General features: G+C 45.9%; 1 protein-coding gene across 1 annotated transcript; it reads left to right on the forward strand.

Moving 5' to 3' along the window:
• Window positions 1–3,392: 3,392 nt before the first annotated feature.
• On the forward strand, window positions 3,393–21,437 carry slco3a1b (solute carrier organic anion transporter family member 3A1b; the record flags this gene model as incomplete). The annotated part of the gene is made up of 10 exons (XM_084437207.1): window positions 3,393–3,548; window positions 5,563–6,022; window positions 15,028–15,126; window positions 15,561–15,833; window positions 16,058–16,222; window positions 16,575–16,773; window positions 19,556–19,691; window positions 20,495–20,667; window positions 20,797–20,861; window positions 21,061–21,437. The coding sequence occupies 10 exons, from the start codon at window positions 3,393–3,395 to the stop codon at window positions 21,435–21,437; spliced, it is 2,103 nt and encodes a 700-aa protein (XP_084293333.1).
• Window positions 21,438–21,712: the final 275 nt, after the last annotated feature.

The raw sequence follows: 21,712 nt of genomic DNA on the forward strand, positions 1-21,712 counted from the left end.
ACATACGGACCTCTGTCAATGATTGCATTTTGTGGCTATGCCAAAATATGACTGGTGGTGAAAGGATGGCCGTGTTCTGTCTTCTATGGCGCCCCTCTCAGGTCGCCCCCGCCAGGTCGCAGCCGGCGGCAGGGGGGGGTTAGTTCGGTGTACTCAGTGCTCTCCCCCCGCACACAGGAAGCTGGCTTCACTAAAAGTTTGGTTTTAATTCGTGGTTACGCCCCGTGATTTGGATCCGCTCCAAAATGTAATGGGTTGACCGATGCTATACTTCTCCACTGAGTTTCATGAAAATCGGTCTGGTAGTTTTTGCGTAATCCTGCTGACAAACCAACACCACCAAAAACATTGAGGTAATGAACGCCAACCACGGTGCTATCTAATAGCCCTTTCACACATAGTTCCCTGTACATAACTGAAATCTTACCCGGGGCCGCGACTGATTTTCGCCATTCATACATGAGCCAAATGCCACGACATTCCCATGTTGCGTCTTTTCAAACATACCAATCCCCAGATAGAACGCGCAGTCCAGCGACAGACACCCAGATGAACCAAGTCAGACGAAGAAAAAATCTGTAGGATAGTATTAGGCTATTCTTAAGCTACAACTTCAAAAAATATATTACATATTTTGCCTTTGTTGCTTTTTAAGATCAAGACCTTAAGCTAGCTACATTTTGCAATGCGGGGAAAGGCAGAGCGGGAGAAATGTGGAGCGCATTAACAGGTAGCCTACATAAATGTGTGTTGTCGTTTTTGGGGGATTATTACCTACTAGACCTACAATAAAGATGATTATGATCAAATTAAATGTATACCTAATGGCAGTGCATTAAATTAAATCATCATTTGGTAGGATGTATCGGCCTGAAAAGGGCTTCATTTCCAGGGTATAGGCAAACTTTAGATCGGAGTGGAACCGGCCTGCCAGGCCTGTAGGCCTACTGTACATAAAAATAGCCTGCTAAATGAAAATATCCTTATAAAATAGCCTACTATAATGAATAATTTATACAGTTTATGCTGATTAACAAAGTTAGCTACTTTGGAAATAAGCCTTCGAGGGAAAAAAATATTTGGAAAAGAAGGTTGTAGGCTGTGTCAGTCAGCCAAAATTTGTTTTGTTTTAGACAACCCTAACTATTTCGCTCATGTAAACTGATCAAAATACAAATTTTCCTTTAGGGTGAATTTTGGAACTTCCAGTGGTGCCTGAAACCCCTATAGTGTTTTGTGTCTTTCGCCAGACTGACCTACCCAGTGATGTTTTATTTAATTTACTTAGTGATGGATTGAAATGTAACGGCTTCTGTTCACAACACACCCTTCCCGACAGATTCCAGGGAATTAGGTTTTGACGCAGGAAATTGGCTGTGCAGATTTCCTGTGAAATCCCATTCAAACATGCCCCCTAACAGGTAAATTCCCTAGAATTGAATGGGAACCCTTCTGTGTCTGAATGGGGTTTAACTATAATGGCAGGAAGTGTGCGCGCGTGCAGATCCAGGTACGTAAGGTCACCATGCACACTGCCTAGCCACCAAAGGGTGTTGCCATGGGATTGAAACGGCCATATCTCCACATCTCCATGTGGGAAGGTCACGGAGACAAGCGGTTTCCAGGTCCGGGTACATAAGATCGACCATGCATTTCACCGCCTAGCCACCAGAGGGCGCTGCCACGTGGGAAGGTCATAGAGACACGCGGGTTGGACTGTCAGAAAGGTCTTGACGTAGCCAGCACAGCAATGCCAAACGTGTCCCGCTCGCATCCACATGCTTGCGCAGATAGCCAAAACAAAGCGTTGAGCACCCTGTGTGGGGGCGCTACATATGCAGCTGGTTTGGTGTGCGGTGGTATATAGAACCCAAAGTGTCCCGAGGGGGGCGCCACAGAGCCACCCGAACACGGCTGCCCATTCACCTCCATTCATTTGGAGGGCTCACGAGCCAAAATGACAGTTTAGATAGTTCTATCTATCTACCTATCTATCTAGATAGATAGATAGATAGACAGACAGACAGACAGACAGACACAGACAGACAGACAGACAGACAGACAGACAGACAGACAGACAGACAGACAGACAGACAGACCACAATGGCTCCACAGGCACTGTGCATAAATTAGGCTATAGAAATGGCTTATTGTCTTTAGCCCCTCCCCAGTATTCTCTCTCTCCCCCCCCCCCCCCCTCTCCCTCTCTCTCCCTGTCTCTCTCCCTCTCTCTCTCTCTCTCTTTCTCTCACACACGTAGGGAACCTTCTTAGTGGCATGGCAACCAGATGCTACAGTGAAGTAGGCACGGCAGCGTCACAGTACTATTCTCTCCATTGGAGGCAAGGCAGGTATTGGTACTAAATGGTGTAAGGCCTTGTGGCCATAGTGACTAATCTGCACATAGGCTATTAAAAACAGATAATTTAGCTAACTGCTGCGCTTTGCATATTTATCTTTGGCAGTACTGTGAGAAAATATTGTATATTACTGTACAGGCCTATATCACAATTATGCTGGATGAGAATGCTGGGGTCTGCTCAACCATCATCGTCGAGGGCAACGCTGTCCTGTTGAATGTGTGAACACTAGTCCATGTTGAAAACGAATGTCTGTCTGTGGGATAGGCTATTGTGTACTGTACAAATGTGTAAATTAATGGATGCGTCTGTATTCTTTGTTTAACACGTTGCGCAAGAATACATAGCATACATAACACCTTCAGGTTAAAATATGCAGCATTAGATACATAACCTTCAAATGACAGAGAGACAGCCTGGGAGAGAGCGTGAGATAGGGAGGGAGAGAGTGAGATAGGAAGAAAGGGAGATAGAAAGAGAGAGAGAGCGACAGAGAGAGAGAGAGAGCGAGAGAGAGGGGGTTGTATGTTGGTGCAGGTTGCATAGCCTCACAGAAAAGTGTAGCCTACAAGCAACACGCATGGTGCGGAGGAACATACGTACGCTCGGAACGTTTCGGACCATGGATGTCGACTGTCTCATATTAGTAAACGAAAATCATCTGACCTAGGCTACCGTCGTAACCAGAAATATTAGGCCTAATTATCGGTGACTATAGAAAACAATGTCCTTCAATGCTGCGTCTTGTCGGGGGCGTTCATTTGCTACACTTTGATCGATGCGCGAGCAATGTTTAGAGGCCGCCGGGACTCAGAGCTACACCGGCTTCAGAAAAATGTACTGTCGTTGACAAACTATGTTTTATGCTGAGTGGACATAGCAGTATTAACCAGCAAGACCGGCTATTTACAAAGATTTGTTCCTCCTGCAGCCTAGGTTAGACTATCTCCCGTTGCAAATGGTCATCATCAGACTGGATCCGTCGAGTTCCCTTCCGCCAAACACAACCGGAGCGTGAACCGTTATAAAAGGATGCAGGTGAAAAATCAGATATGTACAGAGAGGAGTACCGAAGACCCTGAACACGATGATAACCAGAAAAAGACTTCATGTTTTTCAAACATAAAAATATTTCTAGTGTCGGAATGTGCGCTTATGCTGGCGCAGGGCACGGTTGGAGCGTATTTGGTAAGTATTTTTCCTTGAACGTCGTAACCTTCTAAGTTAATGATGTTGTATAGGCTACCGTTTTTTCCACAGACATGAAGGCTTTATGATGAAACGGTTAGGCTATATCGGGTCATCTGCAATGGATATCGCCAGACGGGTATGCGTAACGACATAGTACTACCGGCCCTGGGCGCAGTAATCCCGTTGATACTAGCCTTGAAATCATATTTGTGAGCGGTAGCCCTTCGTTACAATCACCCCCGAGGATGATCACTATCCATTGATTTATGGAAACATATGCATCTCTAGGCTAGACTATGCACCAGTCCCCATTAGCGCGATAAATGCGCGTCAAAACATTAAGGTTGTTCGTCTGTTTTATACAATTCTTAAATAAAAATGCGTATTTTGTTGGCCCTCATAAAACGATGCAAATAAAAATGCAACATATTCTAGGCCCTTGGGGTATGACAGGTGATTTCCTAATGCTGCATTCAGCAGATGTCCATAGCCGGAGCCTAGATATGAATTGCATATTTTAGCCTAATGCTTTTTTGGACAACGGGCCCTTTAATTGCGATAGCCTACATTTAAATGTAGATCTGTGTAATTTCTTATGACATATTTGTTGACTCTAGTGCAAGTGCTTAGTGTGCAATCAATAGTTTCCCCTCATGTCGGCAATCAATAGTTTGCCCTCATGTCTAAATCACTAACCACAATATCTATTGATGTATTGGTGCAGTGACTTATAGATATTTTAATAAAGCAGAGCTGACTCAACCATACAACTAACGTATACAGTAAACTATCATTCTGCAATTGGAATAGTGCCATGGACATATTGACAGATTGCCTGATCAACTAGTTGCTATAACTTCAGTTTGTAGCCCTACCTAACATAACCTTATATATCATAGCTTACTTACTCGCATGTGTTGAATAGCCCAGCTGCCATCTAAATGAAATCCTATTAATTTGGTTCTTGTCCCTAGATCTACATGTTGTGGAAGTAGGTTGCTGTTTCATGCTGTAACACGACTCCCATGGCCCATTTTAGTATGTGATGGCGGATTTTGTTCGTGCAAATTTAGATAGCTCTCACACCCTGCTTCTAAATGAGCTATGTGAAGTGCTGTCTAGACAGATTTCTTGGTGGCCCAGCACCCCAACAGCAGATTGCTGAGAGAGTGAAGACTGAGCAGCTTCCAGGCAAACATCATTATATGTGTTTATCTCTCTGCCAAGGCCACTGGTTGCTGGCATTGTTCTAGAATGAAAGTCCTGCTCCTATTTATAGAATTTGTCGTAGTTGTGTTGCCTCCTGATCAAAGCTATTTCAAACATAACACATTACATTAATCTTTGTTGGTACTCTATACAGACTGCATACATTTTAGGCACCAAAACATAGCTGAAAATACATTTAAATTATTTTTAAAGTAAATGCAGGTTTTTGAACTGTGCTGAGCTTAAGAGGAGGTTAAAGGGCGAAACCAAAACACCCTTCTCCAGTCATGTGGGTCACACACAGTCCACACACAGGCCGGTGTGAGGGATTGTGAGGGGAGGAGGGGGTTAAGGGGGCCTCGGATATGGCACAGCTACGACTACAACAGGTTGCACCTCTTGGCATGGGCTCTGAGGAGATAAGCAGATGGTGATGTTTCCATCTCTTTTTTTCCAGTCCAGGGTCGCTGGGCACTGGGCAGCCATATTCCCCCAGAGCTCTGGTGGGCATCTGAAATGAGGTTGCTTGCCGGTGCCATTTGAGGCCATACATTTTTGTTTAAGATCCTGAAAAGGCCCTGATGTTCAGTTGTGTATGTGTGTTATTAGCTGGTAGGCAGATATCTAATATCTATTGGGAATGATCAACTTCTATGGTTTCTCACCAGTCATGCTGTTTTTACATGCAGTTTGAGATAACCCCGGGGCAGACTGTACTCATTGATCTGTTGCACATACAGCAGCGTGCCGTTGTGACCGCTACGTGCCAGTGACCACATCGCCTCGCTGTCTTCTGTTCCAGGTCAGCGTTCTGACCACGCTGGAGCGCCGCTTCAACCTCCAGAGCGCAGACGTCGGGGTCATCGCCAGCAGCTTCGAGATCGGCAACCTGGCCCTCATCCTGTTCGTCAGCTACTTCGGGGCCAAGGCCCACCGGCCGCGGCTGATTGGCTGCGGGGGCATCGTGATGGCCCTGGGGGCGCTGCTGTCGGCGCTGCCGGAGTTCCTGACCCACCAGTACGAGTACGAGGCTGGGGACTCGTGGCACGCCGAAGACGGCCGGGACGTGTGCTCCAACATGTCCAGGACTGAGGCTAGAGACTCGGGCTTCCTGTGTGGGAACAAGTCCAACACCAACATGATGTACCTGCTGCTCATAGGGGCCCAGGTGCTGCTGGGCATCGGGGCCACGCCTGTGCAGCCGCTGGGCGTGTCCTACATCGACGACCACGTGCGCAGGAAAGACTCCTCCCTGTATATAGGTGAGTGGCCAAACTGCAACACCCAGTGGAAGTGACGAGGTGTCACCGTGCAAGTTTGCGGTACGCATTCAGTCGCACTTCCTCAAACCACAGTCAGTGGGATTGTCCGTGCGCAATAGTAGACTAGTTATCAAGGTAGGCGTAATAAACATCTCTCCTACAGCCTCAACACAGCAGAGTTGATAGGAGTGACTGATTGTGGCCAGGCTTCCTATGTAGGCTTAATGATAACGAATGTGCTTTGTCTGCGGAGCCAATGCCATGGGGCTGTGCTCTCCTGCTCAGCCTCTGGTCAGAGCTTCACACCAAGACATGCCACTATGGTCACTCTGTGTGTGACCCTCCCGGTCCCCCGTGCCACTAGCTGGCGTTATAGCCTGTCGTCATCCTAGCCCTGCAGGCCTAGTCCTACCCTGACCATGGTCGTGGCGTGGAAAGATGGAATAGCTTGGTGTTGTTAAAGTAGTATTCACATACTATTCAGTAACATTTGTTACCTGCCTGTGGTGTGAATGTGATAACATAGTAATTACTCAAAAAACATTCAGTGCCGTAATTGGTGATTCTTGGCCTGCAGGCCTAGTCCTACCCTGACCATGGTCATGGCGCTGAAAAGATGGAATAGCTAGGTGTTGTTAAAGTAGTATTCAGTGCCATTTGCTACTTCTTCTGGTGGGATAACATAGTAATTACTCTCAGCTTACTACAAAAACCTTTTTACCATAATTGAAGATATCCAATCTGTTAGTTCCTCATGTCCATCATTCCCCAGGTCCACACAGCAGGGGGGAGGTGTACAGAACAAGACCTGGGATATTAAGCCCTGCCTTCATCCCCCCCCCACTTTGAAATATGGCCGCCTTGCTTGATCAGTGTTTTGCAGTGTGGTCGCACTGGGCCCGAGCTGCACTGTGGCGTCACACAAGAAAGTCCAGACCCAGAAGACAGATAGGAACTGCTGACTGGTTACACACTCTCCTCTCCAGTCTCTCTCTATTGGGGCGAGAGGTAGGCACTGGGCCAGCTCCATGGCAACTACACCACACTGCAAAGAGGAGGGAAACGAACGCATATCCGCGTTGGCGAGGTGCAGGCAGGCGGGCACAAACGTTCGATAAAAGAAGCCGCAGCACAATCTAGCTCTGATACAAAAAAAATTGTATTGTAATGTAATTTCATTTTTTATTATCGAACCCATGTTTCGACAGGAAGTTGTCTTTGAGGGTTATCAGTAGAGCGTGTGCCGACTTCATTTATTTAATGACTAGACTACATTACCCAGATCTCTCTCTGTCCCTCCCAATCCACCCTGACATTCTCAGGAATAAACCAGGGTTGCCTGTCATTCCTTATAACCTTGCATCACATCCTGGAGATTCTCCTCTCCAGCATCAGCGGCAGAAATAGCAGGAAGTGATGATGTCTTCTCTGGCTTGCTACAGTAGCTGGCTGTGACAGACTGAGAGGCCCTTAGGAGAAGAGAAATGTTGCCATCTAGATGTCACGGATGTATTTCTCAGTCTCACAAGTTCAGAGGCACAGAGAGGCATATCTATGAGGTTAAACGTTCCTCTCTCTTAGCTGTTGTCATGTTTATTGTCGTCATGAAAAAAACATGTACTTCTATTATCCCTAATGTAGGCCAGTCCGCGATGCTTCAATCTACTGCTTGTCTTATTTAATCACAAATATCATCCTTTGGCATTCGGGTAGAAATACATATAGTAGTCTCTCTGTGCTACTTTGATTTGGCATCACCGGATGTGGTAATATCCTGTTCTATATTAGAGGTGATATTCATGTGTTACTATTTTTTGGCCATTAGGCTGGATATAGGGCAATGAAAAGAAGAGTGCTATTGTTAATGCAGTATTCTAAAGGTGACAGTTATCGAGCTTCCACGGGCTTCCACTGCTTAGGATTCAGCGGCTGCTTCTGCAGTGGAGAAAAAAGAAAAAGATAACAGCTTGTCTGCCCTTCACAGCCGTTTGGATAGCCTTAGCATGGGCTCCAGCCATCTCCAGTAGTCGTCTGCTAGCCCGCCTTAACCGCCCAGCTAGGTCAGTGCAGTGATCTGAGAGCAGCCTTGGGTACTGTACATACAGTATCGTTGAGGGCACTGAGTGCGGCAGGGGGGATGTGTCGGGGGGGGCCTCACCATGTTCGCTACCCCCATTCCCTTTTTTCTGGCTGGAGGCCATCCTACTCCAGATGCCAAATCTTATTCAGTAGTCATTGTGCATGATAGGACATTTGTAAGAAAAGATTTGGATTTACAGTAAAGGGGATTCAGAATGCATTAGTTTGGCTAACAGCAAATTTGTACATTTGTGCATTTTGAATCTCCTATATAGCCATATAAAACATGATAATGATTATATAAGAAAAACTAGAAGGGCAATTCGAGAGCGTGGACCTTTGCCAATGATGCATGTCGTCAGCATGTACAGTGACATTAGGGTACCGATACTTAGAGGAGACAAATGTCAAAAATATACTGGTGGTGCATCACCGTTGTAGTTTATGAGCAGCTGGGTTTGACAGTCGAACTTCGCCATCATGCCATGATTAAAGTATTTCAGTCCTAATGCCCGCAAAATAGCTAGGTAGCTAGCTACCTGAATCAGGCCTTCCCATAATGCTATCGATAGCTACCTAGCTAAAAGCTAACAGTGTATCCTAGCTTGTTTGCATGATCGACTGCAGTGGACAGAGGCAGCCTGGGGCATAACGGATGAACAATCAACCTTAATATATTAAGGTATCACAAACACTCAGGTTCAGGCAAGGTAGCAAAATAATTAATTGGTATGAAAACAACAACAAACAACAAAACAGGTTTCTTTAACACAAATTGAATGCATGCAAACTTCTCAGCTAAACACGTCGGACCGTATTAACATCATTCTGTAGGATCAGAGGTTTTCTATCCCCCCAAAAGGGGCGTGGCCATGACGTTCTGCAAAGTAGCCATACAGTATGTGGTGTTCTGGTATACATGGCAATGTTAACGAAAGGAAAAAATACATTTGTGGATCCGCCCCGGAATTAGAATCCGCTTCAAAATTGAATGGGTTCTTCCTCGGCCCATTCTACACCCCTCCTCCAAGTGTTGGGTAGTTTTTGTGTAATCCTGCTGACTAACTAACTAACAAACAGACTAACACACGACACGCCACCGAAAACATAACCTCCATCCTGGGCGAAGGTCCCAAATGTGTCCAAAGTGACTTATTGTGATTTTATACATTTTGAGTGTAGTCAAAGCAGTAAACCACAACATTGGTGTCCCATTCCTGTCCTCATTTGTCCTTACGGTAACCTTACCCTAACCTGCCCATGCCTGCAACATGGCCTCATCAGTCTAAAGAAAACAGTTCCTCTCATTTCAACCCTTCAGGCTCTACACGTCACAGTAACAGATAGTCTATTTTTATTTTTATTTCTTTCTTTCTTCATTCTTTTCTCTTGCTCTTGGCATGTTTATTACCATGGTTACCTCCCACAGAGCTAGCTACCAGCACTCATTGTGTCTCTGTAAGTGTATGAATCCTGTGGTGTTGTTCTGTACTGTATCCACGTCACAGGCTCCAGTCCCCCCCCCCCCCCCACACACACACACTCTCCGGTGTTGTTATGGGCAGGCAACGTGCGAAGCCACGGCTCCACTGTTAAAACCTCTAAATAATGGAACGTGACAGAGAGGAGTTTAGTGTTGTTTAGTAAACATGTACCCGAATGATTAAATATTGAGGTTACAGTCCTTTGTAGTCTGCAAATAGACCCCACAGGGAGCCCTCCAAACACAGCTACAGACTGGTTTGTTGTACATTGTCCTGTTTCTGTCTCCGCTTGTGAAAAGGTGATATTGATCAAGATGAATACTTAATAATATGCCACGATTGGGGAGATTTCCATCTCAGTGAGAAATATGAATGATGATTGGCTACTTTTTTGACTCTGTGTGTGTGCGTGTGTGTGTGTGTGTGCGTGTTTGCTTTTGTCACTATATTTGTACAGTAGTTATATTTTTCCATTGCTTGATCTTTTGAGTTCTCATTTGAAAGGTTAGATAAGGAAATGGCCTCCTACAAGAATAGGCCAACTAGCTTACAGTATAAACCCTGTTGAATAAAACGCAACAAACAGGACTGGAATTGGATTATTGATTCATGTCTAGGCTTGAATGATACCCTGTAGCTAAGAGGCAACCTTCTCTTTGCTGTTTCTAGTGGATGTATCACTTAACGTTGTGTCTCACTGTATCAGGAGCTACATTGAAAACAGATGTATTCATCAGAATTGTAATCCTTTCACATATACAGTGCTACAGTAGCTTTTCTTCAATAGCTGAATTGTTAGTTTGTGTGGTAAGATTGAGGAAGGATATACGAGAGTATAACTGCTGATTTGTCTGTATCTGTGTACATCATGCGTCATTATTGAAAAATGTCGATCCAGATGTATTTCTGTGGGATGCATTTAATGGAACACAACTGTTCTTTTCCCAACGCCATACAGTAGAAGCACAGCCTATTGAGTTCTCTCAACGACTCTCGGAAGGCACCGGATTTACTCAATTACCCCTGAAAGAGCCGCGCTCCAGTCTACAGAGAGCATTCGCGGCCGTAGAGCACGCCACAGTAGCTGGCTGCACGTACCAGAGGAGGCTATCATGCCAGGGGCCCGGAGCCCACTCTGCAGCACCAGTCTCCTGTTTGCTCCACATCGCGGGCTCCGTTCATTTCCTTCACGTGTAACGAAGGGCTGGTCCAGTGTCCACTGCGGTGAAATGTTTTCACTCCGGCTGAGTTATAGTCCTTCCTATGTAAGGACAGCAAAGGTTGGGTTAGGCCTGCTGATTCAGCAGGCTGCGTCCATTCACATCAATTGGGGGGCCTTTTATTTGTGCTCCTTATGGGACCGCCTTTGCCAAGACACAAACAGCCAGTGATTAAGTTGTGCCATACTGCAGCCAGAGTAGGCAATTATTCATGCTTTGGTGACGCAACCAGGTTGAATAGGTCAGATTATTCTGACCTTCCCTTTGCCGCATTCATTACAACTGGACGGTGTAAAGCACAGGTAATAACAAGGAAAGGTTATTCTCTCTCCCTGCTTGTGAACTACGAGGTGTTTGTCCATCGTTTCTGTAGAGTACGCATAATCAGGTTTTATTGCCAGTGCATTGCAGTGCCACGGCGGGGGCGGAGACGAGACGCTTTCCCCGCCTCGTAGCGCACATCCGGCGTAACCTTTTACGGCTCACGTCAGACGCCGACGCGTTCTCGGCTCACGTCCGGAACGCGTCCTGCTCTGAACGGAGAGGGAGATGGTGTAGGCTGGGCGCTCCTCTTTCCTTTTCTCCGTGTTATTTCCGCCCCCTCCCCCCGGTCTGCGCAGCGCTGTGTTAGCGGTGTGTAGACGGCGTAGCCGGCGGCGTCCGTGGAAGCGGCTTGTGGGGAGGAGCTGTCAGGTCCACTCCCTGAGCCGTCAGCTTAAGGACTGTATCCCCACCTGTCATTTTAAACTGCCTGGGCCCGACCGTCACAGATAGCGCTGGAGGAGTCCTACATGAGCAGCTGAGCCTCGGGAGTACTAAGCCTAGTGAATGTTTTTCACTGCAGCTCTAGTAGGCTAGATAGGCTCTCCATGATTTCTTTCTCAAGGTTAGTGTCAAAGTCATAAAGTTTAATGTCCCAGGGAACAGCATTTTCATTCAAATACTGCTCCGTACACTGCTATTTTGAACTGTACAATACGTGTAGGTTACAGCAGTCTGTGCAGAATAGCTCCAAGTGAAATGTCAGTTTTACATCACAGCACAGACCTTTTTCTCTCACTCATTCTTCTCATAATCCCCTGAGATCTACACGGCAATAAGGGAGAAGTGGAAAAAATTGACAGAGGATTCATTAGAAACAAAAGCAATCTATTCCCCGCATAAGGAGCAAGGCAAGGTCATTTATGAGCCGGGCTACGCACAAGTGTCTCAAACAGCTGGAGTCTTGAGTGGCCTATTTTTGCACTTCCATCGAATTAGACATTAGACCGACGTGTTTCGAGGAGATAGCTGCTGCAGGATCTCATGTAACACAACACACAGCACTGATGAAAGCCAGGCCTTTTTGGGGGTTTGAGAGAGGCATTTACTTTGGGTGTCACTTTTTAATTAGCCACCTATTTTGTTGTCAGCCAATGGTGTTTTTGTCTTATTGTGTATTTCCGAGGGCTTATCACCCTTTGATATTGCTTTATGTCATACAGTATAACACAAATTGAGTATAACATGGACTGTTACCCTTGGATTTACATTAACTTAATGTATTTTCTCTATCATTCAACTTTTGCAGTGTCATTCAGAAGATGTAATTACTGTTATTGGATCTATCAGAGTGTACAATGCAGAACCCAGTGAACCGGCTCTGAACTCGGGTCAAGTGCTGTTGCCACGAGCCCAGAGCGGTCTCTAAGGCGATGGCCTCAAATGTACCAACTGTTCAGTGCAAACAATGGACAACCAGACAGCTCCAAAATGTTTGCATGATAGACACTCAGCAGCTGCTGGATTATGAGGCTTCGCTTACTGCACCAATAATGAAGCGGCTGCTAACAGACAATTCTGTTTTATTATGCTTATCACTGCTAATGTTATCATCTATTTTACAATGAAGATCCGACAGAGCTCACAGACCGGAATTTGAGCTTTTATGGCAAGGTTCCGAAAATAAATGATCTCAGCAGTTTTGATTGGCAAAGGGTATGGGTGGAATATCTTCTTTTCATCCTATTCATGAAGGCATGCCCTTCAACCCCCCCCACATCTACCAGAACATGAGGCCTACGCATCTACAGTACAAGTATGACTGCTGCTACTGTAGCTTGAGGCTACTGCCAAGCAGCACGCAATTGAGTTTTAGAATTTTCTCTATTTTGTCTTTTTCATCCATGAGTATATAGATGAACCTTAAGGTCACGCACCCAAGCAACCAAGCATGTTTCTGCAAGAGAGAGAAGGCCAGAGAAGTCATCAACAACAGCTTCAGGCTAACACACAATATAGAAGTTATATCATATATATCATATCAGATATATCATTGAAATTGTAATTTCTTATCTAAGTGGAACCCTTACATACAATCTGTGGAAAAGAGTGTGTGTGTGTGTGTGTGTGTCAGGCCTACCGTATGCACATGGTGTATATGAGCGTGTGAGATGGCCCTGTGAGAAGAAGCAGAGATGGAGTGGAGCTACAGATGGGCCGATGCTGTGCCAATGGCTGCAGACCCTGTCAAAAGGCTGCCACCCAGTTGGCCCCCGTGCATACGTCCCCAGCCTTTCCCCTGTCCCCTGCCACTGGCCCTGGCTAACGCCTCAAAGGCTCGTCATCTGTTTGGCCGACATAGAGGTCAGAGAGGCAGTGGGCTGAGGACGGCTGTGACTCTGTGCAATAATACCACCAGTGGAATTGGAGTAAGCTACACTTAGCCTAGCTAGGGCTTCAAAAGCTAGGGCTTTTGAAGTTAAATTTTAGTTCTTTAGAATGATTCAGGTTGAGTCGAAAATAATTGTACTGTAACTTGTGCACTTAAAAACAACAAAAATATAAACATGTACAGTAGCAATATGCAGCATATTCTCGCTCCTATATTTTTCCTATATCTAGCTTATTTTATGCATATGTCAGCTCATTGTAAGAGCTGCTCTGGCATAAAATTGATAGATAAACACATAAATATGCTCCCTTGTCCATTCAGTAGGCCTATACTGTAGACTTTATTCATGTATCAGTATTCTGTAAAACAGCTTAGCTCAAGAAATATGTATCTTATTTCTAGATATCGCATCAAAAAATCTTGCTTGTGGTGGCTTATTGTGTTGTATTGTTACATTTCTGCCACACTTTGCACCATCTCGAGGTTTGTCCCACCTTCTTCTCCCAGCTCTTATCTGTTTCAGCTTTGCTAGCAGGTTAGCCTCCGGTGTTCGGATGCAGTCGAAATTTCCCCACACAGCAGCACCATTGGCAGCTACCATTTAGCCCTGTTCTCCCTGGCTCCGGGCGCTGTCATAGTTGACTATGAGCAGCCGGTGGGGCTGGCCTGGGCTGCTAGCGCCCAGCGGTCCTCCTGCTGCTCAGCATGGCTAACCTAGTTTCAGCCGCACAGGCCCCCGCACTGCCGCGCTGATTTAATAAGCCCCCGTCCGTTCAGCGAGCTTATTGGAAACCTCTCGGCTGTGGGTCTGTCAGCCGGTGGACTGCATGGGAGGGAGGGACGTCCCTGGCCCATCTAGCCTAGCCACGCTACGCTACGCTAAGGGCTGCATCCCTCAGCATTTCTCCCAGGCCTCTTCTCTGATTACTTTTGCATTGGGAGCCCATTTCCTGATTGATTATTTATGGTCATAATAGATAATGTCACCTAGACAAATGATCCAATGGCACTAATGCAGTTCTAAGGCCAATGTATTATAGTAATGACGAATAAATCAAGTTATTGTAAGGTTATGTGAAATTCCCTCAAGTCAGGAATTCTGTGATAGGCATCTGCTCGTACATGCCATGTCATCTTGGTGAAAATACGCTATGATCCAGAGAAATCTCTTATTCATCATTGGTTGGCAAAAATCACTGTTTTTGGTCCTTCTGAGAGAACACGCGACAGTGTAACGCTACCATCTTGTGGTCAACAGCAGGAACTGGCTCAGACAAAGCATTGATTATACTTCATCCCATTGAGCAGAAACATTTTGTCAAACGGCGACAGTCACCAAGTTAATTCCCATTACAGGTGGCTGTAGTGGGTCACCCCTAACCCTATCTGTGTAATAGAATGGTTTGCCATGTGAACTACATAGGCCATTAATGACATTTTGTTTTCCACGCTATATATCATATTATATTTCACACAGCAGCAAACTACTGTTTGTATGATGATGATGATGATGATAATGATGATCCATTTGAAGTGACTATATTTCCTACTTTTTGTGTTTTCTTCCAGGTATTTTATTTTCGACTCTAGTTTTTGGACCAGCGTGTGGGTTCATCTTAGGGTCGCTCTGTACCAAAGTCTATGTGGATGCTGTCTTCATTGACACAAGTAAGTGTATATGATTCTACAACTCTAATTAAAGTGTGTATATGATTCTATAACTAATTAAAGTAAGTGTATTTGATTCTATGACTAATTAAAGTAAGTGTATATTATTCCAGCACTAAGTATATGATCCTATGACTCTAATTAAAGTAAATTAATATGATTCTATAACTCTAATTAAAGTAAGTGTATATATAATTCTATAACTAATTACTCTGTAGCACTACCATGTTTTCAGTCTATATTACTGTGGAATAAGACTAGTTCAGATATACTCCTTCTTTAGTTGGTTTTTGGATTTAGGTGTAAAGCACTTTGTGACAGAACCAGGTAAACCTGTAGGAAATGGATGAGATTTGTTAATTGCATTTGATGGGCTGGTTCCCTCCTGTGTGTGACATAAAGAGCAGGCCTGTGTTTCCTGTCCGCCTCCCCAGGTAAGCTGGACATCACCCCAGACGACCCTCGCTGGATTGGGGCCTGGTGGGGGGGGTTCCTCCTGTGCGGTGCCTTACTCTTCGTCTCGTCCCTCTTCATGTTCGGCTTCCCCCAGTCCCTGGACGAGCAGGACGTGGACAGCGGAGGGGAGAGCGAGCAGGCCATGCTGCCCCCCTCCCACTCCCAGGACTACGAGGGGGCCAAGCCCAGCAACGGCGTCATGCACGGCTTCGAGGCCAACAGTGGCCTCACCGTCTGCGAGCATCTCAGAGGTGAGCGAGGGGAGATTTCGCAAAGAGGAACTGGAACATGGGGATAATTTGTGTTGACTCGTTAATTATGATTCAATTTGTGTAGATCACCAAGTATACAGTAGCAGATCTTAGTTACATCTGACTGCCCGTGTAAGCTGTTACAATCTCTCTCACTCTGTCTCTCACTCCTTTCTCTCTATCTCTCTCTCTCTCTCTCTCTTTCTATCTCTCTCTTAACCCAGTGATCCCGCGGGTGACCAAGCACCTGCTGTCCAACCCCGTGTTCACCTGCATCACCCTGGCGGCCTGTATGGAGATTGCAGTGGTGGCGGGCTTCGCCGCCTTCCTGGGCAAATACCTGGAGCAGCAGTTCAACCTCACCACCTCCTCAGCCAATCAGCTGCTAGGTGGGTCATCCGTAGGAAGCGCCAGGCTCTACGGCTTGAGCAGAGATGAAGAGGGATCAGGGTTTTCTCTAACCAGGGTTAACAGTGAGGTTTATTTTAGCTCTATGAGTTTATCATACTCTGGATGTACCAGAAACCCGTGATTAGGACCTAGGAGTTAAGAGTGCACTGCGTCAACAACACTGTCCAAAGCGTGATGCTTTAACTGTCTGAGGAGGCAGGGAGTAAGCTGTTATTGTACGGTCAGAGCTGCACCCATGAAACACAGAAGTAACAAGTAACGAGGGTTGCCTGGCCCAGGTGTACGCCCCACAGTGTACCGTTAAGACATGATTGACGTGTGCCTGTGCAGGTATGACAGCCATCCCCTGTGCGTGTCTGGGCATCTTCCTGGGAGGCCTGCTGGTCAAGAAGCTCAACCTGTCAGCGCTGGGGGCCATCCGCATGGCCATGATGGTCAACCTGGTCTCCACCGCCTGCTACGTCTCCTTCCTCTTCCTGGGCTGTGACACAGGGCCCGTCGCCGGGGTGACTGTTGCCTATGGCAACGAGTGAGTACTTCACTGTAGCTGTATTGCATGCATAATATACTATACTAACGTTATACGTGACACAATCCAGGTATTATCTCATGCTCTTGCTCTGTGTAGTGTGCTTGCCTGTAATGATAGTTCTTCACTTTTCGTCAACATCCTTTTTCCTGCTTGTACACTGTGGGCTCTAATTTGGTCCACATTGGCACTATCGTCAAAGGCTAAGGCAGTAGCGAGGCGTTTTGGAATTGTTGTGCCACCACCTTAAGGTACATTTGCCAGGATCGCGCAGTTTGATTCAAAGTACCTGGAGCTATTCATGGAAGTGTCGGGAGGCAAAGCTCATCCATTCTTGTCATCACGGAGGAGGAGTAGGGGTTAAATTGGGATTTGTTATGTGGGGGGCCTTGTGTTAGCCGGAGTTGGCAAGGGTGTGCATGGGGGCGTGCAGTGGCGGCAGTGATGGTGGCGCTTAATACTGCTTCATAAATAGCAAATAGCAAGCCTTTAATGATCTATCTATCTTTGAAATGTAACACTTTGCTTCTCAACCCTATGCTGTGCTGTTCCACCCTGCACTGCATCACTCTCTAGCTACGGCTGGGTTTAGTGACTCAATCCTAGAATATATACTGTAACAACACTACAGTTTATCAAACTAATTATTTGATAGATTAAGCCATGATCAGATTACCTGAAGCTAATTTAACTAGCTAACATAATAACTATAACATTCCTTAAGCATCTGTAAGTTTTCTCCTTTTAACTCCACCCTGTCTCATTACTCTTTAAGATTTAAAAAAAAAATCCTGGTCCGATTCCTGGAAGACTAAAATCTCGGTGTTTTTAGAGAAAACATTGTTTAATTGGAATATCAGACTGTAAAGTACTGTATACTCACTCATAAAATAATCTGAGGGCTTCCTATCCCATGCCATGAGTGTACAGCACTAATCTGACAACTGACTGATACACAAGCGGAGCGAAAGTGAAGAGAACCCAGGCCAGTGAGAGTGAAGAGTACCCAGGCCAGTGAGAGTGAACAGAACCCAGGCCAGTGAGAGTGAAGAGGACCCAGGCCAGTGAGAGTGAAGAGAACCCAGGCCAGTGAGAGTGAAGAGTACCCAGGCCAGTGAGAGTGAAGAGGACCCAGGCCAGTGAGAGTGAACAGAACCCAGGCCAGTGAGAGTGAACAGAACCCAGGCCAGTGAGAGTGAAGAGAACCCAGGCCAGGCCAGTGAGAGTGAAGAGGACCCAGGCCAGTGAGAGTGAACAGAACCCAGGCCAGTGAGAGTGAACAGAACCCAGGCCAGTGAGAGTGAAGAGAACCCAGGCCAGGCCAGTGAGAGTGAACAGAACCCAGGCCAGTGAGAGTGAAGAGAACCCAGGCCAGGCCAGTGAGAGTGAAGAGGACCCAGGCCAGGCCAGTGAGAGTGAAGAGGACCCAGGCCAGTGAAAGTGAAGAGTACCCAGGCCAGTGAGAGTGAACAGAACCCAGGCCAGTGAAAGTGAAGAGTACCCAGGCCAGTGAGAGTGAAGAGAACCCAGGCCAGGCCAGTGAGAGTGAAGAGGACCCAGGCCAGTGAAAGTGAAGAGAACCCAGGCCAGTGAAAGTGATGACGCAACATCATTTTAAACTTGAAAAACAGTCACTAAAATGAATTGCGATTTATTTTAATGGTGGACATGAAATGGCTGCATTCTTTTAACAATAAAGACAGATTAAAAATGTATGATGTTGTATGATGATGTTGATGATAGATGTGGGTTGAGCTCCGGCTGATGACGTTTGGGAACCTATGTGTCGGGGCTGAACCACGGATAGCCCCGGCCCAATTTAACCCCTGCCTATACGCCAGCTTCACTCTGGAAGACTGTAGGAAGAGAATAATTCTCTAATAAGAACAAATCTAAACCTGGGTAAATTGTGTCGCAAACCACCAGAACATTTATGGAGTGGAAACCATTGCAATTCACATACAGTATATGGCACCATTATGCGTGGAACTTCAACTTGTGTGTACTTATAGAATACAGTTTACCCATTAAAGATGTGGGTAATATTGTCCTCCAACTGCAATATTGTCCGCAGGAACCTTTTTGGCATCGGGTCTCGTTTGCCAACCTTGTCCAGTTGGCTAAATGTGAGCTTATAGCGTACCAATTGGCATTGTTTGAATTTCAGTAGCCAACGACACAAAATGACAATTCAGATAGTACTTTATTCACATAGGCTAGAAAACATACCACCACATTTGTCTGTAGTCCTACAAATTAATTTCATGACAGCCATGCACATCTGTCTCCTCCGAAGCAACTTTAACATTTAATATAATTATTTGACTCTGTAATTTGCACTCTTGTACTTGACGCACAAGGACTTATATAGGAAGTGCAATTTCCCCTCGGGGATTAATGAAGTACCTTCCCACTGTACCTGTATCGATCTCCTCCCGTGAAGCCTAAAGCATCCGCTTCTTCTCCTCTCCAACTCTGCTCATTCATCCGTTCTCACACCTAGCCCATTTGTTATACTATGGCACACCTGATCGGCTTGGGAAAGGCACACCTGCGCCGCTGCATTCAATTACTCCACCCTTCACTCTACACAGCTCCACTGACGTCTGGATATTTTGCGCAAGCAAATTCACAAAATTTGACAATTAGGCTTTGCCTACTGCTTTTGACTATTGCTAATAGCCTTTGACGACAGCCTTTGACGATTTGTGTGACCAAATTAGCGCCCTGTACCTGCTACAGTATGTATACAGTATAATTGTGACCTTTGACCTCTCTGTAGGACGCTGCGCTCCTGGCAGAGGCCTGAGTCTGCCTGCATCAACAACTGTAACTGTTACACAGCCTCAGTGAGTCCTGTGTGTGGCTCCAACGGAGTCACCTACCTCTCGGCCTGCTTCGCCGGCTGCACCAAGGCTGTGAGTACACCGCCCTCTGGATGGAACCCTGAATCGTGGTCATGGCCAAGGAACAACCTCTTAATGCCTCAGACACTGTATATCTGAAAGATTTGGGTAGGAGTAAATGATGGCCGGGATTCTGTCCACCATCTTGCTTATACAGTACATATCCAAATCCTTCAGATCTAGTGGACACAGACCCCAGACGGGCTAGACCCAGACCCACGGGACAGCTCAAAGTGCTTTACAACAGGGAGAGTGCTTCACATAAAAATAGACATAAAATGAACATAAAAGCGGGTCAAATAAGATGGAAGATAAAACAAGAAAAAGATTATTAGAAATCAAGTAAAATACAACATTTTAAAAAGATCAAATCGTAGGATGGGAAATAAGACCCACTGAAACCCACACCTTATCTGAAATTCCTCCATCTCTGGTGTAGTTTGTCTGTTCCGTCGCAAATAGTGTTTTAACAGAGGCCGACTTCCATGAGCGGTCGTTGGCCCTGTCCTCGTTGTATATACATTCTGTCTACTCTGAGAATAGTGTTTTAACCTTCTGGAAAGGAATTTCCATGAGCGGTCGTTGGCAAGTGCAAAAGGATCTAGTTAAAGGCTAAAGTGAAGAGATACGTTTTTAGCTTTCTTTTAAAAAATATATTTAGCAAGGTGGCTTCCCTGATATCTATAGGTAGTGTGTTCCATAGCTCTGGGGCATAATTGACAAAGGCTCCTGTGACACAGATCCTCCTAGATCTTAAAAATGCGTTGTCTATACGAGTCACGTGTGTGATGTCCTCTCGCTCTTCTCCTGCTCAGAACCTGACAAGCTGCACGTGCATCTCCAGTGCCAGTGAAGAGGCGGTGGCTCTGCCAGGAAAATGCCCCAGTCCAGGGTGCCAGCAGGCCTTCCTCACCTTCCTCTGTGTCATCTGTGTGTGCAGCATGATCGGAGCCATGGCCCAGACCCCCGCTGTCATCATCCTCATCAGGTAACTCCCCCCCTGCAGCCCCTTCTGTGCAGCCTGCTGTGCTTTGGTCTTGGTGCAGTTGTGTTCCATGTATCTACTGTATCTTGCTACAGTACAGTGACATTTTGTGTTGTTTTGATTGTCTTTCAGAACAGTGAGTCCTGAGCTCAAATCCTACGCACTCGGAGTTCTGTTTCTGCTGCTGCGGCTGCTAGGTAGGGGAAACTTGACCGATTCTTATTTGTTTCTTTGTCATGGTTGATAAAGTACTTTTACAGCAGATTGAAAGTAACAGTATTTTTTTTATTTTATTTACCCTTAATTTTAATTTAATTTAATCATGGAGTGAGACTAGCTGCATCAGTGTGGATACCAGTATGGGCTCTGTTTAACCTTTTGGCCCTGGGTTGCCAGGTTTCATCCCCCCTCCTCTGATCTTCGGCATGGGCATCGACTCCACCTGCCTGTTCTGGAGCACGGTGTGTGGGGAGAAGGGTGCCTGCTTGCTCTACGACAACGTGGCCTACAGGCACCTCTATGTGAGTATCGCCATCGTCCTCAAGTCCTCCGCGTTCATCCTGTACACCACCACCTGGCAGTGTCTAAGGAAGAACTATAAGAAGTACATTAAAAACAACGAGGGCTACCTTACCCCCACTGAGCTGTTTGCCTCCAACGTGACTCTGGACAACCTGGGGAAGGAGATCACCCAAAACCCAGTCAACAGGACAAAGTTTATATACAACCTGGAGGACCAAGAGATGTGTGATAATATGGAGTCTGTTTTATAGTGCCAGAGCTGCAGAGGGACTGGTGCCATTATGTGCAATTCACTTGAAGGACCATCTTTCTTTATTATTGTCACAATTAAAAAAGAATGTTTTTGATCTGTTTTATCCATGACGGAGTCTCCTCAGGCCCAGGAAGACTGTTCTTACTCAGTTCTTACTTACACATACTACAGGTCAGAGGTGCTCGTGGAAGGTGGAGATTAGTTGGTAATGTCTGTTGGGCACTATTTAATTTGTCATTTATGAAATGTTTCAACTAGGGATATTTCTAGATA

This window comes from Borostomias antarcticus (assembly GCF_949987555.1).
Source record: "Borostomias antarcticus genome assembly, chromosome: 4".
Classification (NCBI taxonomy): Eukaryota; Metazoa; Chordata; class Actinopteri; order Stomiiformes; family Stomiidae; genus Borostomias; species Borostomias antarcticus.